The sequence below is a fragment of the Erpetoichthys calabaricus genome, chromosome 6 (genome assembly GCF_900747795.2).
Source record: "Erpetoichthys calabaricus chromosome 6, fErpCal1.3, whole genome shotgun sequence".
NCBI lineage: Eukaryota > Metazoa > Chordata > Cladistia > Polypteriformes > Polypteridae > Erpetoichthys > Erpetoichthys calabaricus.
Genome location: NC_041399.2, coordinates 215,009,290 through 215,021,927, shown reverse-complemented (window position 1 = coordinate 215,021,927; position 12,638 = coordinate 215,009,290). Strand labels below are relative to the sequence as shown.

At 42.2% G+C, this 12,638-nt stretch overlaps 1 protein-coding gene across 1 annotated transcript in view; it reads right to left on the bottom strand.

Moving 5' to 3' along the window:
• Positions 1-1,325: 1,325 nt before the first annotated feature.
• Positions 1,326-12,638, bottom strand: part of elovl2 (ELOVL fatty acid elongase 2) — an 80,387-nt gene continuing 69,074 nt past the window's right edge. Inside the window, exons 7-8 of the mRNA XM_028790827.2 lie at positions 9,275-9,409; positions 1,326-2,001 (exon numbers count right to left, since the gene is read on the bottom strand). Coding sequence (XP_028646660.1) covers positions 1,879-2,001; positions 9,275-9,409 — 258 coding nt within the window. The 3' untranslated portion in view covers positions 1,326-1,878. The remainder of the gene's footprint in view (positions 2,002-9,274; positions 9,410-12,638) is intronic.

The following is a 12,638-nucleotide window of genomic DNA, read 5'->3' as shown; positions in this document are numbered from 1 at the left end:
GTCTCATTTGTTTAACTGGTTTCTCTTTATCTACTTTTAAGACTTGAGTGAAAATCTGATGATGTTTTAGGTCATATTTATGCAGAAATATAGAAAATTCTAAAGGGTTCACAAACATTCAAGCACAACTGTATCCATCATTCTTTATTGATGGCTCAGGATCAGGAGGGCACCAGCAATGCAGAACTTGCTCAGGAATGGCAGCAGGCAGGTGTGAGTGAGGTGAAGACTTTTGGAGGATGGCCTGGTGGGTGTCAAAAAGGGTAGCAAAGAAGCCATCAGGGACAGACTGATATTCTGCAAAGGGTACAGGAATTGGACTGCTGGGGGAATTTTCTCTGATGAATCCCCTTTCTGATTGGTGCATCCTGGAAAAAGAAAAGGTGAGCGGCGCCACCACCAGTCCTGTGTCAGGCCAACAGTAAAGCATCCTGAGACCATTCATGTCACGTGGGGTTGCATCTCACTCCCAATTTGGCCTAAGAGCACAGCCATGAATAAAAAAAATGGGACCAAAACATCCTCTGAGACCAACTTCAGCCAACCATCCAAGAACAATTGTTGACCAACATGATGGAGCACCGGGCCATAAGGCAAAAGTGACAACTGAGGGGCTCGGGGAACAAAACATCAAAATTTGGGGTCCATGGCCAGGAGACTCCCCAGACTTTAATCCCATTGAGGACACGGGTGGACAAACAAAAAACCCAGCAATTCTGATTCTGCAAGAATGGGCTGCCATCAGTCAGGATTGGGCCTAGAAGCTGATTGACAGACAGCCTGCAGAAGTCTTGAAAAAGAATGAAGGGCCAACACTGCAGATATGGACTCTTTGCATGAACTTCATGTCATTGTCAATAAAAGCCTTTGAAACTTCTGAACTGCTTATAATTCTACTTCAGTACACCATAGAAACATCTGACACAAAGATCTAAAGACACCGAAGCAGCAAACTTTTTCAAAAACCAACACTCGGATCATCCTCAGAACCTTTGGCCACAACTGTAGAAGCATCGTTCAAACTCCAGATCAAATTTCTCATGAATTTAGCATTCAACATTAGAATCGTTTGAAGTACAAGGCATCACTACACTACAAACAACATCATGGGGTAAGTTGCAGATAACAAAAATGTTCACCTTTGGACGGAGTGTCCCTTTACTGTACATGATGGTAAAAATAATTTTCATTGCAGATTTTTGCCAGCGCTGAAACTGCAACACCATTTTAATGGAAATCTTTTTCCGTTCAAGCGCGCCACTACGAGGCCAGGACTTGAACACGCCATTGGCGACACTAATAAAAGAGAAATGACAAAGCCAGGATCTTGCTGACGATCTTTATTCTCCCAAAACACATTTCACTGACCACCACATGCTGAGGGACATGTCGGAGCCATTAGAAAGTTGAATTTTTTTTTTTTCGTTTTTAAGGTGATGTGACTTCATCCTCCTAACAGTTACGTTGTAATATATTAAGTGTAAGTGATTATCGGCGCTAAGAGTTTACATCGTGTTAGTCTTCGATACTTCGGTAAATGGCCTTTACTCTCAATAAGTAAGGCATTTCCGGGCAGGGGAATCCGGCTGGAAGGTGAATCATGTCTTATAAGGCATTTGTGTAAATTGCACTCATGGCTGCCAGCGCGTCAGAGGTAACCGAAGCTTATTCACTCGCTCGTCCATCCACAACCTAGACATTGAGATATAATGCTTAATACAAAATTAAGTAGAAATTGTTACACTGTTTAAAAAAACAAAACAAAAGAAGACTCCAACAAAGTGTAGTTTGCTTCCTGGTGAGCGCTAGGCCTAGCTGTGCCTCTTGGCTGACGTCCGTTGGAGTCGTTTCTGCCCTGCGTCACAGCGTCCGGCCCTCCTACTGCGACTTCTTTTGGAAGACTGAGCCGTTGACGACGTAGCCGTTGTGAAAGCCGTTTCTGATGTCGACAGACTCTGCTGTAGCCTTCAGATCTTGTCTTGGCGTCTTCTTCTTGTAAGTCTGCGAAAACAAAGATAAACGTGAGCTTCCATACCTTTTAAGGCAGGCTTCACTGTGTGCCGCGTAAGAGGAGTCCCGCGGTGGGAGCGTTTTCAAATAAGTCATTCTTTTTGAGCAAGTCACATAAATGTGTGCACGGGCACGAGCAAATCGATTCAGCCGAGCGGAAAATTTCGATTCTAGGGTGCATCCATGATGTGCAAGAACTGATTCCCGATTCTCCTGACTCTGAGTGCGTCCATATTAAAATGGGTCAGGGGAAGGAGTCTCGGAAGAAAAAGAGATCATTTTTTTTAGGCAAATGACCGGGAAGTAAGACGAAATCAAAAAAATCCGCTAGGATTGAAACCAGGAAATCAAGAAACACTTTCAGAGGAACCAAACACACTAAGCAAAAAAGCAAAGTCAAGAAGGTCCTAGCAAACGACTTTAACAAAAAGATCAGAGTTGAGAGAACATTAAATAGATTTATCTGCAAACTTAGACAGATGGTAGCAGGAAAAAAGACCCTTTAAAGATCCCTTTTTGCAAATGGCATCAAGGTCATGACCTTTGTGACAACGCCCATAACAGCTGACTGGTGTCATACAGACAAAGTCACAAAATGGCGTCCCAAATGGTAGACATGAATGTTGTAAAATTTCAAAATGTTAAACAAATCCAAAAATTTTAAATAATTACCGTATATACTCGTGGATAAGTTCTGCCACGGATAAGTCGGGAGTTGATTTTAACGTATAATTTCTGGTATTTTATAATGTCGGTCGTATAAGTTGAATGCGGAAAACTCACGCTATTGGTCCAAGAGATTATGATATGCTAACGCCCACCTGAGAGAGTAACTACGGAGCACACGGCCTTTTATTTCTATGTGGGTGCAGCAATGCACTGTATCAGCGTGTACTCCTCACCTCTCTCACGCTCTCTATTGTGCCTATGTGACCACACGGTAATACCCGGACTATTCCGAAGTGATGTTCGCACTGTTTCGTGTTTTTTTTGTACCTCACACCCTCATACACCTTTATCATAAGAGCATCCCTTATCTACAATGGAGCGTTCAGTCAGAAGAAAACATGAACTATCTATCTATATCTTTCTATCTATCTATGAAGTTGGTTTTAAATTAAACGTCGTTGAAGTAGCGAAAGAAATTGGTAACTGCGTTGCTGCAGCAAACTTCAATGCATCTGAGAAACTGGTGCAAGATTGGAGGAGGAAAGATGATGTAAAAAAAAAAAAAAAAATTAAGCATCACATTTTTGAACAGGCGTATAAGTCGGGGTCTGATTTTATGATCAATTTTTTGGGTTTCAAGACCCGACTTATATGTGAGTATATATGGTATTAAAAAAAATACTGGGGAATCTGGAAATGCATAAAAGAGAAAATGAAAATGTTGTTAATACAAAAGAAAAATTTAGAAATGAAGTAAAATTGCATCACATGGTAATTCGTTTTTTGTGCAGTTCATGATGGAGGGGCATTTAAGTTTAAAGAAAATATTATGTATTCATCATGGATCTCTGAATCGAGCTCATCACTACTGTGAAATAACACTAGAATATCCCTGAAGCCTACGAAAAAAGTCGCAATCCCGGGCCACCTTAAATTCTTTTGCACCTCTTCATCCGCATCTTTTGTTTTGCAAAGGTGTCAATGGGCACAAGCGGCAAGCAGCCCGATGCAGCTGAAGTTCTCCCTGCTCAAGTCTATTTATCAGGGTGTGAGGTGCCTGGAGTTGTAAAGGGTAAATAATATCTCATTATTTGGAATACATACATTTCACGTGTGCTCCGTGTCTACGACGATCTGGGTAAATGTAGGATGGCAAGAAATGCTGAACACATAACTAAAACAGAAACTTGTTCCATGTTATAGTAATAATGACATGAAGTGTATAATGTGTAAAGATTTTAGACCAAATATCAAATAAATGTGCGCTTTTATTCAAGAGTATGACTAAAGGAAAAAAAAAATCATTCAATTTACATGTTGCAGTCAATGAGTTAACCCTTAAACCACCGTAACCGGCTATAGTCCGTTCCCAGTGCAATTTGCCAGCACGCTGGAGCTGATCAGTCCATGCCGTACATTCGTTGAGCAACCAGCTCTCAGGACCCCTGGTGCCCCCTAGCTGTCCCTGGGATTCACCCGCTGCACTAGACGAGCCTGGCAGCATCAGTGTGCAGTCAGTTCAAGCGCAGTTGGCTCAGTGATTTACTGAATTTGATCAATGGTGTCAGTTGCACCTCGTACACATAATAGATTGTTACAGTAGTTTTTTTTATAGTTTTTACAGTTCATTGGTAGTGTGTAAAATAATTAGTGTAGCAGTAATTGTGATGCTCTTTGCATGGGGGAAAAAAGTGTTCTATTGAAATTTCACTTTTTCTTGGTGAATTGCAGCAAAAAAGTATTTGGTGTCCAGGGGTGCATTAAACCCCAAGTATGTGGCAGTTTAAGGGTTAAAACCCCAAGCTCAAATGTCAATCGACAGAAAGTCAATCTGTCTTTATGGATGGTGCAGAGGTAAGAACTGCTGCCTTATCACCAAAAGGTTGCGGGTTCAAGTCTAGCTGCTCCTCGTTTTAAGTAGTGAGCTGCTCTTATTACTATAATATAATAAAAACATAGAATTTGATTTGAGACTGTAACACCTGGTGTCAATTTTGGCTTCTTGTAAAAGTTAGCGCCTTTTTTATTATTCAGTTTTATTCTCTCAGTGACGTTTTACGTGGTACAATGAACTTTCCTCTCCCTCTCTGAGTTGATGGCTCCGTAACAGCCATTTGCTAGTTATTTAAGTTATATTAATGCTTTACTAAATATTAGTGCATAATCTATGGGAGGTTTCTATAACCCCCATACGTTGAATTGAATTGGTATATTCTAACTATTTCTAGCTTCTCTGACTAAACATTATTCTCAGTTAGTAATCAGCCTTGCCATGTGTAAGGTGTAGAGGGCACATGGCTTAAAACCAGGCCTTTCGTGCCTTGTGTGCCAAGTAACATGTAAGACAAAGCACTTAATTGAATGTTCTGCACAGTATATTTAAAGAGTACAGAATAAGAAATAAAGAATCTTTAAGTATAGAAACAACTAACATTTTACAAGAAAAGCTAAGTTTAGAGAAGACACATTTTTTCTATTTCATTTTTTTGCCTTTTATTCTACGTGTGTAACAATTTTTTTTTCTTTATTCTTGTAAGGATTGTTTGCTTTGAATTTTCACTAAATATTTTAAAACAAACTTTTGGACTGAGAGATTTCTTTCGGCACGAGTTTTGAACTGGAAAAGTGCCTGGAAGGAGAATAAAAATCCATTATTTAATTCTATTAATGTCCGCTGTATTACTGGTTCTGTGGTTTGGGGCACTCTGGCGCCCTCGTGTGGTCACAGTGTCATTTCTTCAAGTACAGTAATCCCTCCTCCATCGCGGGGGTTGCGTTCCAGAGCCACCCGCGAAATAAGAAAATCCGCGAAGTAGAAACCTTATGTTTATATGGTTATTTTTATGTATTTTAAGCCCTTATAAACTCTCCCACACTATTATAAACATTTCCCACACAGTTATACAGCATAAACCCTTTATATTCTCTTAGATATTAGGTAAGATTCGTTGAAATTATGTATGTAAACACAGTTTATATACAGTAAAACCTAAATATTATTTTAAAGATATCGAGCGTCTCCGATATCACATATGTTACAGCCATTACGACAGACAGGCCACCAGCAATAAATACGTACAATGCAAGAAAAATTGTATACAGTAAAATGTGTGTACAGTGACACTAAACTATGTACATGTAATAAGTACTGTACGTAGATAATTATTATGGTTACTCACCAACAATGACACGACGACTTGTCCGATAACGATGAGTTTAATTTTACTGCACAACAAAGGAGAGCGTTACAGCTCTTTCTAAAGGAGCCTCTTCAAGCGATTGTGTACCACTGCCGTTTTTCTTCTTCCAGCAGTCTTCAATCCAAATCCCTAAAGTAGATTCCATCCAGACTACCGCCTTATGACGTCCACTTGCAACTCGTTTTGTGCCCTGGTTAAAGGACACTGCGGCCGTAGAACTTATATGCTTTTCCTCCTTTTTAAATAAAAAGAATCGTGGACTCATTGATGCTGTAATGGTGTTCTGCAGAGATGTAGCTGCTTCCATCCTTCAACATATCCAAAACTTTTACCTTTTCTGCAATCATTTGCATCTTCTGTTGGCGCTTGGACACGGCCCCTGAAGCAGCAGCAGGAGCACTTTAATGCTGAATGAGTGAGATTAGACTTCCTGGTTAATGCAGCACTCCGTCGCTGAGCCAATCAGCAGCACACAGGAACTTAACCGAGTGCTCTGATTGGGTAGCTTCTCAGCCATCCGCCAATTACGTCCCTTGTTTGAATTCAAATGGGCAAATCAACTGAGGAAGCACACATACTGTAGACCGCAGACATCCACGAAGCAGTGAAAAATCCGCGATATATATTCACATATGCTTACATTTAAAATCCGCGATGGAGTGAAGCCGCGAAAGACGAAGAGCGATATAGCGAGGGATCACTGTACACCACTTCCACCTGTTGGCACTGTTTCCAAGAAGATCTACTGCTTGCGGTGATGTTGAGAAAGTCTCCAATTTCCATGGAGTTCACTTACTTTTTCACATGACTGTACACTTCATGGTATGGGAGCTACTCTGCCAGCAGCCGGAAATCACTACAGAGAGTGGTGAAGGCAGCAGAGCGCATCACGGGCAAGAGTCTCCCTGCCATTGAAGACATTTACCTCCATCGGTGTTTGCGTAAGACAAGCCGCATCATAAAGGACCACAGCCATCCATCACATCAGTTGTTCTCCTTGTTACCGTCTGGCAGACGATACAGGAGTCCGGCTGCTCGGACTGCAAGACTTAAGAACAGTTTTTACCACCAGGCCATTCGACTCCTCAACAGCAACACCTGAACACTTACACACACTTACATTACATCTACATTGCACTACTCACACACAAACTGTACCTGCACACACTCAGAATACTGACTGGAACATGCATCTGCACTTTATAGAATATGCATCTGTATTTATAAAACATTATCTGTGCAATAACTGTCATTTGTACTTGCTGCTCATTCAACTCATATTGCTCTATAACTTCTTTTAAAATGTACACATTTTATTTTATATGGCTAGTCTATTTTTAACTTGTAATTTTTTTTTTTTAATTATTTTTTAAGCTTTATTGGATCTAGGCTGAGTGACTTGTTTTTCCCATCATACACATTTCATTGTATGTTGACCCTGTGTTAACCTATATATGACAAATAAACCTAAACCTAAAATGGACTCTTAAAAGGAGTTTTGGGAAACCCATAAGAACGGCATATAAATGATGCAAATCTCTCATAACGGCACCTTGTAACTCTAAGGGCCGGTTTATACTTCACTCTCAAAATGTATATACGCACGAATCATGGCTGCCACGCGATCCCAGCGTTCATTTGACGCGTCCGCTGAGAAAGCGTGCATGAGTGGCAGTACCAGCAAAAAGTCGGTGGTGATGGGGGGAGAGACGGGTGCAGTGTGATCAAGTCGGAATGTGACGTCAGAGTCTCTGTTCACTATCTACAGGTGACACAAAGCCGCATTGAGGACGCTACAAGATCGACGTTTGACAAATGGCTCGATGTGGTGAAGCAAAATGCCGACATACAGATGCATTGGTGGTGCTTTTATATTCGAGCGTCACATATTCCTGATCGTGATGACGCGATACATTTTAAAAGGTCTCACATTCCATCTTCTGTGCTGTCTTTTTTGTTATCAGAATGTACAGCAGCGTATTTGAGCCACAGAGAAAAAATTAAGGACACAGGGAAAATGTCTATTTTGTGATTTAAATTGGAAACTTTGGCTTTAATCTTGAAATGTCCACTTTAACCTCGTAGTTTAATTTATCATTAAAGTAGACCGTGGTAAACGTCACCTTAAAACCGCCCCAGTTGTTAATCGCTATGAGCTTCTGGGGCTGACAGCAGCAGCAGGCAGTGATCGCCACACAGAACACATTCAATTTATGATATTCCAGCTCTCTGCACATTTAGAATTATTAGATTTCTACTTGATGTCCTGTTCATGATGAATTGCATTAAAGCAGCGTTTTTCAACCTTTAAGTATTTGCGACCCGAGTTTTCATAACAGCTTTAATCGCGCCCCCCTAACGTTTTTTTGAAACCCTAATAAAATTTATTCCTAGATTTTTTGCTGCTGATACACCGCTAGAAGCTTAAAATTTTCCTACAAATAGCGAAATTACACCACATATGGCAACATTCGCGCCCCCTTTTTTGTTACTTCATTTAAATAATGAATACTGATGATAATTACTCATGTTGTGGCGGCACAGTCTGTCTCGCAGTGAGTCACGTCCCTGGTGTTCCCTGCCTGGAGTTTTCATGTTTTCCTGGTCGGTTTCCACAGTGGGCTCCAATTTCCTTCCAAAGTCATGAAAGTTTTGGGATTTGGTGACGCTAAAATGACGCCTGTGAGCTTTGGACAGATGAGGCTCGGCCTGCCAGCGGCTGAACAATTCTTCTTATTCATCTCAACCCCACTGAGTTCGTATGGATTATGTAATTATAAAACCACACTAGTGTGACTGGATCATAAGAAAGAGCCAAGAAGACGTACACTTGGGTCAAAAGACCTGCAAAAATGCAACGAGACATGCAACAAAGGCAGCTCCATAATTTGAGCCTCTTGTATGACTTATACTTGAGAGAGAATTATTACTGATTGGCTGTTCTCACTCAATTCTCTCTCGGCAGTGTTACTGTAGCTCGGTAAAAAGAATATTTAATTTACTGGCAGCTGAGCGATTTCACCTTGCGAAGAGCTGATGCCCCGTCCAGGAATGGGCGCATCCCTGGATTGATGCCTGTAATCATTAAACATCCTTTTCAGAGATACTGTGGCAAGGTGTTCTCGGAATTTAATGGATGTTTCAGGAACTTCACGACACAGAGAAACCAGACCTGTTCTCACCGTGATGATACCTCGCATTGCCACCTGATGGAATCTTCCAGATTTACATAAAGTTTGCACGCAAGTATAAACAGGACACCACTTGTATAGCAGTAGCATCTACAGGTGCTTGCGTCACGTCACATAAAGTATATAAACCCGGCCTAAGAGTCCTTAACTTTGGAGAAACCAAAATTGAGTGAAATTCCGTCAACGTAAAAGAACACCACATACCTTCACATAGAAGTTTACAAAGAGGATCACTAAAGTGAACATGTAGGAAGACTGGAACATCAAGCATCCAAAAGGGAAGCCGCAAGGCCAAACGGCGGCGCTCAGCGTGTGGGTTATCGTCAGCAGGAACTGGATCTGGAGAAACAGAATGAAGGAAAGAGACCAAAATGAGCTGATCACCAAGACACCGAGCATCGCTTTCAAGAGTGAAGGGAAACTTGATTATCCCTCAAAGGAAAAAATGCAAATGTTGCCCAGAATCCTACGTTAATTCAGGCACACAGCGTGGAGCACATCAGCTTACAAGGCACATTGAACTGAGACACTTTAACATTATGTAACATTTTTCCTCCCATGTCCTCTTTTTCCGAATTAGCCTGTCCTTCCTACATCACTGGTCCACATCTTTGGTGCAAATGAGACCCTGTGCAGTGTTAGGGGCAGCGTGGACCTTAGCGACGTTACTCTGACTTTCTTGTCGTGTACTCCGAACAATGAAATTCTTAACTTGCATGTCTCTTCAATATAATCCATCCATCCATTTTCCAACCCGCTGAATCCAAACACAGGGTCACAGGGGTCTGCTGGAGCCAATCCCAGCCAACACAGGGCACAAGGCAGGAACCAATCCCGGGTAGGGTGCCAACCCACCGCAGGACACACACAAACACCAAGCACACACAAGGGCCAATGCAGAATCGCCAATCCACCTAACCTGCAGGTCTTTGGACTGTGGGAGGAAACCCACGCAGACACGGGGAGAACATGCAAACTCCACGCAGGGAGGACCCGGGAAGCGAACCCAGGTCCCCAGGTCTCCCAACTGCAAGGCAGCAGCGCTACCCAGTGCGCCACCGTGCTGCCCAATACAATCCTCAGACTCGAATAAATTTAAATAAAGACAATCGGAAAATGAAGCGCTAACAGCAATGGATAGAAGCTGACAATGCAATGCAACATGTTCCTGATGGCTTCTGGGTATTTCAAATACATCGTAGCGCTCTACCGCTAGTCTGGTGTGAGATTTCTTTGGGCAGAGGGAGTGAAAGTTGCTGAAATTCACCGAAGGATGTTGTCTTGCGCAGATCACTAAGCTGGTCATACAAACTTTACGGTACCCCAAGTCGTCACTGTAAGACTTCAATTTGAATCTTGCTGTATGTGTGCACCTGGCATGTGTCTGAGTCTCATATCCTTCTTTTTATTATGCTTAAAAGCTGATGCTGTCATTTTATTATTCACTATGATAAAATGTATTTCTTGTTTTTTATGTAAACCCTTAAGAGAAGTGCTATATTTATGGCATAACCTTTCTTTTCAGGTAGACCTGTTTTTGTACCAAAGCTGGATCATAAAGTTAATGAGTTTATAAAAAGTAAAACAAAATGTATGGGGCAAAGTTCACACATCCTCAAAATAAAAATGTAACACGTACATCCTAAACAAACAGGACTATCAATCAAATTGTGGTCATCAAGGTATCAACATCTACCATATCCTGTTAGCGACTAGGTGCAACCAAACATGTTAAACGTTTTCTGAATTTGTAATGAATTCCTTTTAAAGAGTAATGACCTAATCAATGAATTGTATAAATATAGCGCTGAGGACATTTTTTCCCTTGTAGCAATGTGACTAGCATGTGGCTAACATGTAATACACTTGTTACCTCTTCGAAGATTTAGATAAAGAATAACGTTTGACGCTTTCTCCTGCCTGTGTTTTATTGCTTAAATCGGGGCATTCCAGTGGTGGGGGTGACTGTATTCATAATTTTCTTCCACATCGCACACTCCGGCACGTGCAGATCCTAATATGCAGCAGCAACATAATCGGTCGGTCTTCTCAGACGAAGGCATTCGCCATGTCGATGTGGGCTTGTGTGCGTGACGGGGATGGTCGACCAGATCAAACTTCGTCGGTTATACTTGTTCTTCCCGCTTTAAACCTTTCTACCCCGTGTTACACACGTGCACAGCTAAAGGGCTCAAATGAGGGCAATTCCACACCAGACCAGGGGGTGGCAGCGTGCACTGACCCTTTCTCTCTTTGCTCGGCAGACCAGTTACGAGAAATTCCGCCTGGCCCTGATGACCTCATTTCTGGTCCCGACTCTGCTGACCTCACTTCCTCTGCCTAACCAGAAAACTGCCATTTTGTTTCATCCAAGACAGTCCTGTTTTGTACTCGAATCTCTACACAAGTCGCATTTAATTCCCTACTTTGCAGCCTTATTTCAAGTACATGGGTGGCTGCCCCAACCCTTTTCTGTGGCATTTGACACCCTTTGTAAACTTTTCTTTGAGTCCTGCTGTTTTCACTTCCACACTGAACTTCAGTGAACGTCAGCAGGTTTCACTCTCTTCAGCCCAAAGAAATCTCACTTCGGCGTATTATTCAACAGCAGTGCAATCCCGGCACAGGGCGTCCATGTTGATTTGACCTTGGCTTCAAGACTAATGGCAGGGCACTGGTACTGTGCGTGTTCAAACTACCCATAAGCCTTTGTAAACGTGTGGTATTACGTCAGCTTCTGTCCCTTGTCTGGGTAATTTTAGCAGGTGAATAAGCGGGTTGTGTGCAGCAACATCCAAATATTTTATTTTTTGGTCAAAAACTATCAGTTGTGCACTGCAAAAAAAAAATGAAATCGAAGAAAGTGAAAAATATTTATATTGTGGCATTAAATCTTGAGAGAATTATTGACTGACCAAAAAAAAATTTATTTATGATTATTTACAGTAGCTTACTTTAAGAAATCTTGTCAAGTGAATTTCGCTTACCGCAGTCTGGTCCTGGTGGGCTGCAGTTTTTCATTCTAACCCTTTCCTTAATCAGTTTTCACTGCTAATGAATTCCTTTTCCCTTCATTTTAGTAGCTGTTTTTAAGGATTCAGTCCTCTGAACTGATTTGTTTCTTCATTAAATGGCAGCTGGGCGGCACAGTGGCGCAGTGGGTAGCGCTGCTGCCTCGCAGTTGGGAAACCTGGGGACCCGGGTTCGCTTCCCGGGCCCTCCCTGCGTGGAGTTTGCATGTTCTCCCCGTGTCTGCGTGGGTTTCCTCCGGGCGCTCCGGTTTCCTCCCACAGTCCAAAGACATGCTATATCCTAACACATGGTGTGTGGGTGTGTTTGTGTGTGTCCTGCGATGGGTTGGCACCCTGCCCGGGATTGGTTCCTGCCTTGTGCCCTGTGTTGGCTGGGATTGGCTCCAGCAGACCCCCGTGACCCTGTGTTCGGATTCAGCGGGTTGGAAAATGGATGGATGGATTACATGGCAGCAAAAACAAAAATGAGACGTGAAACAAGCCGACAGTCAGTCATTTCCCAACCCGCTATATCCTAACTACAGGGTCACGGGGGT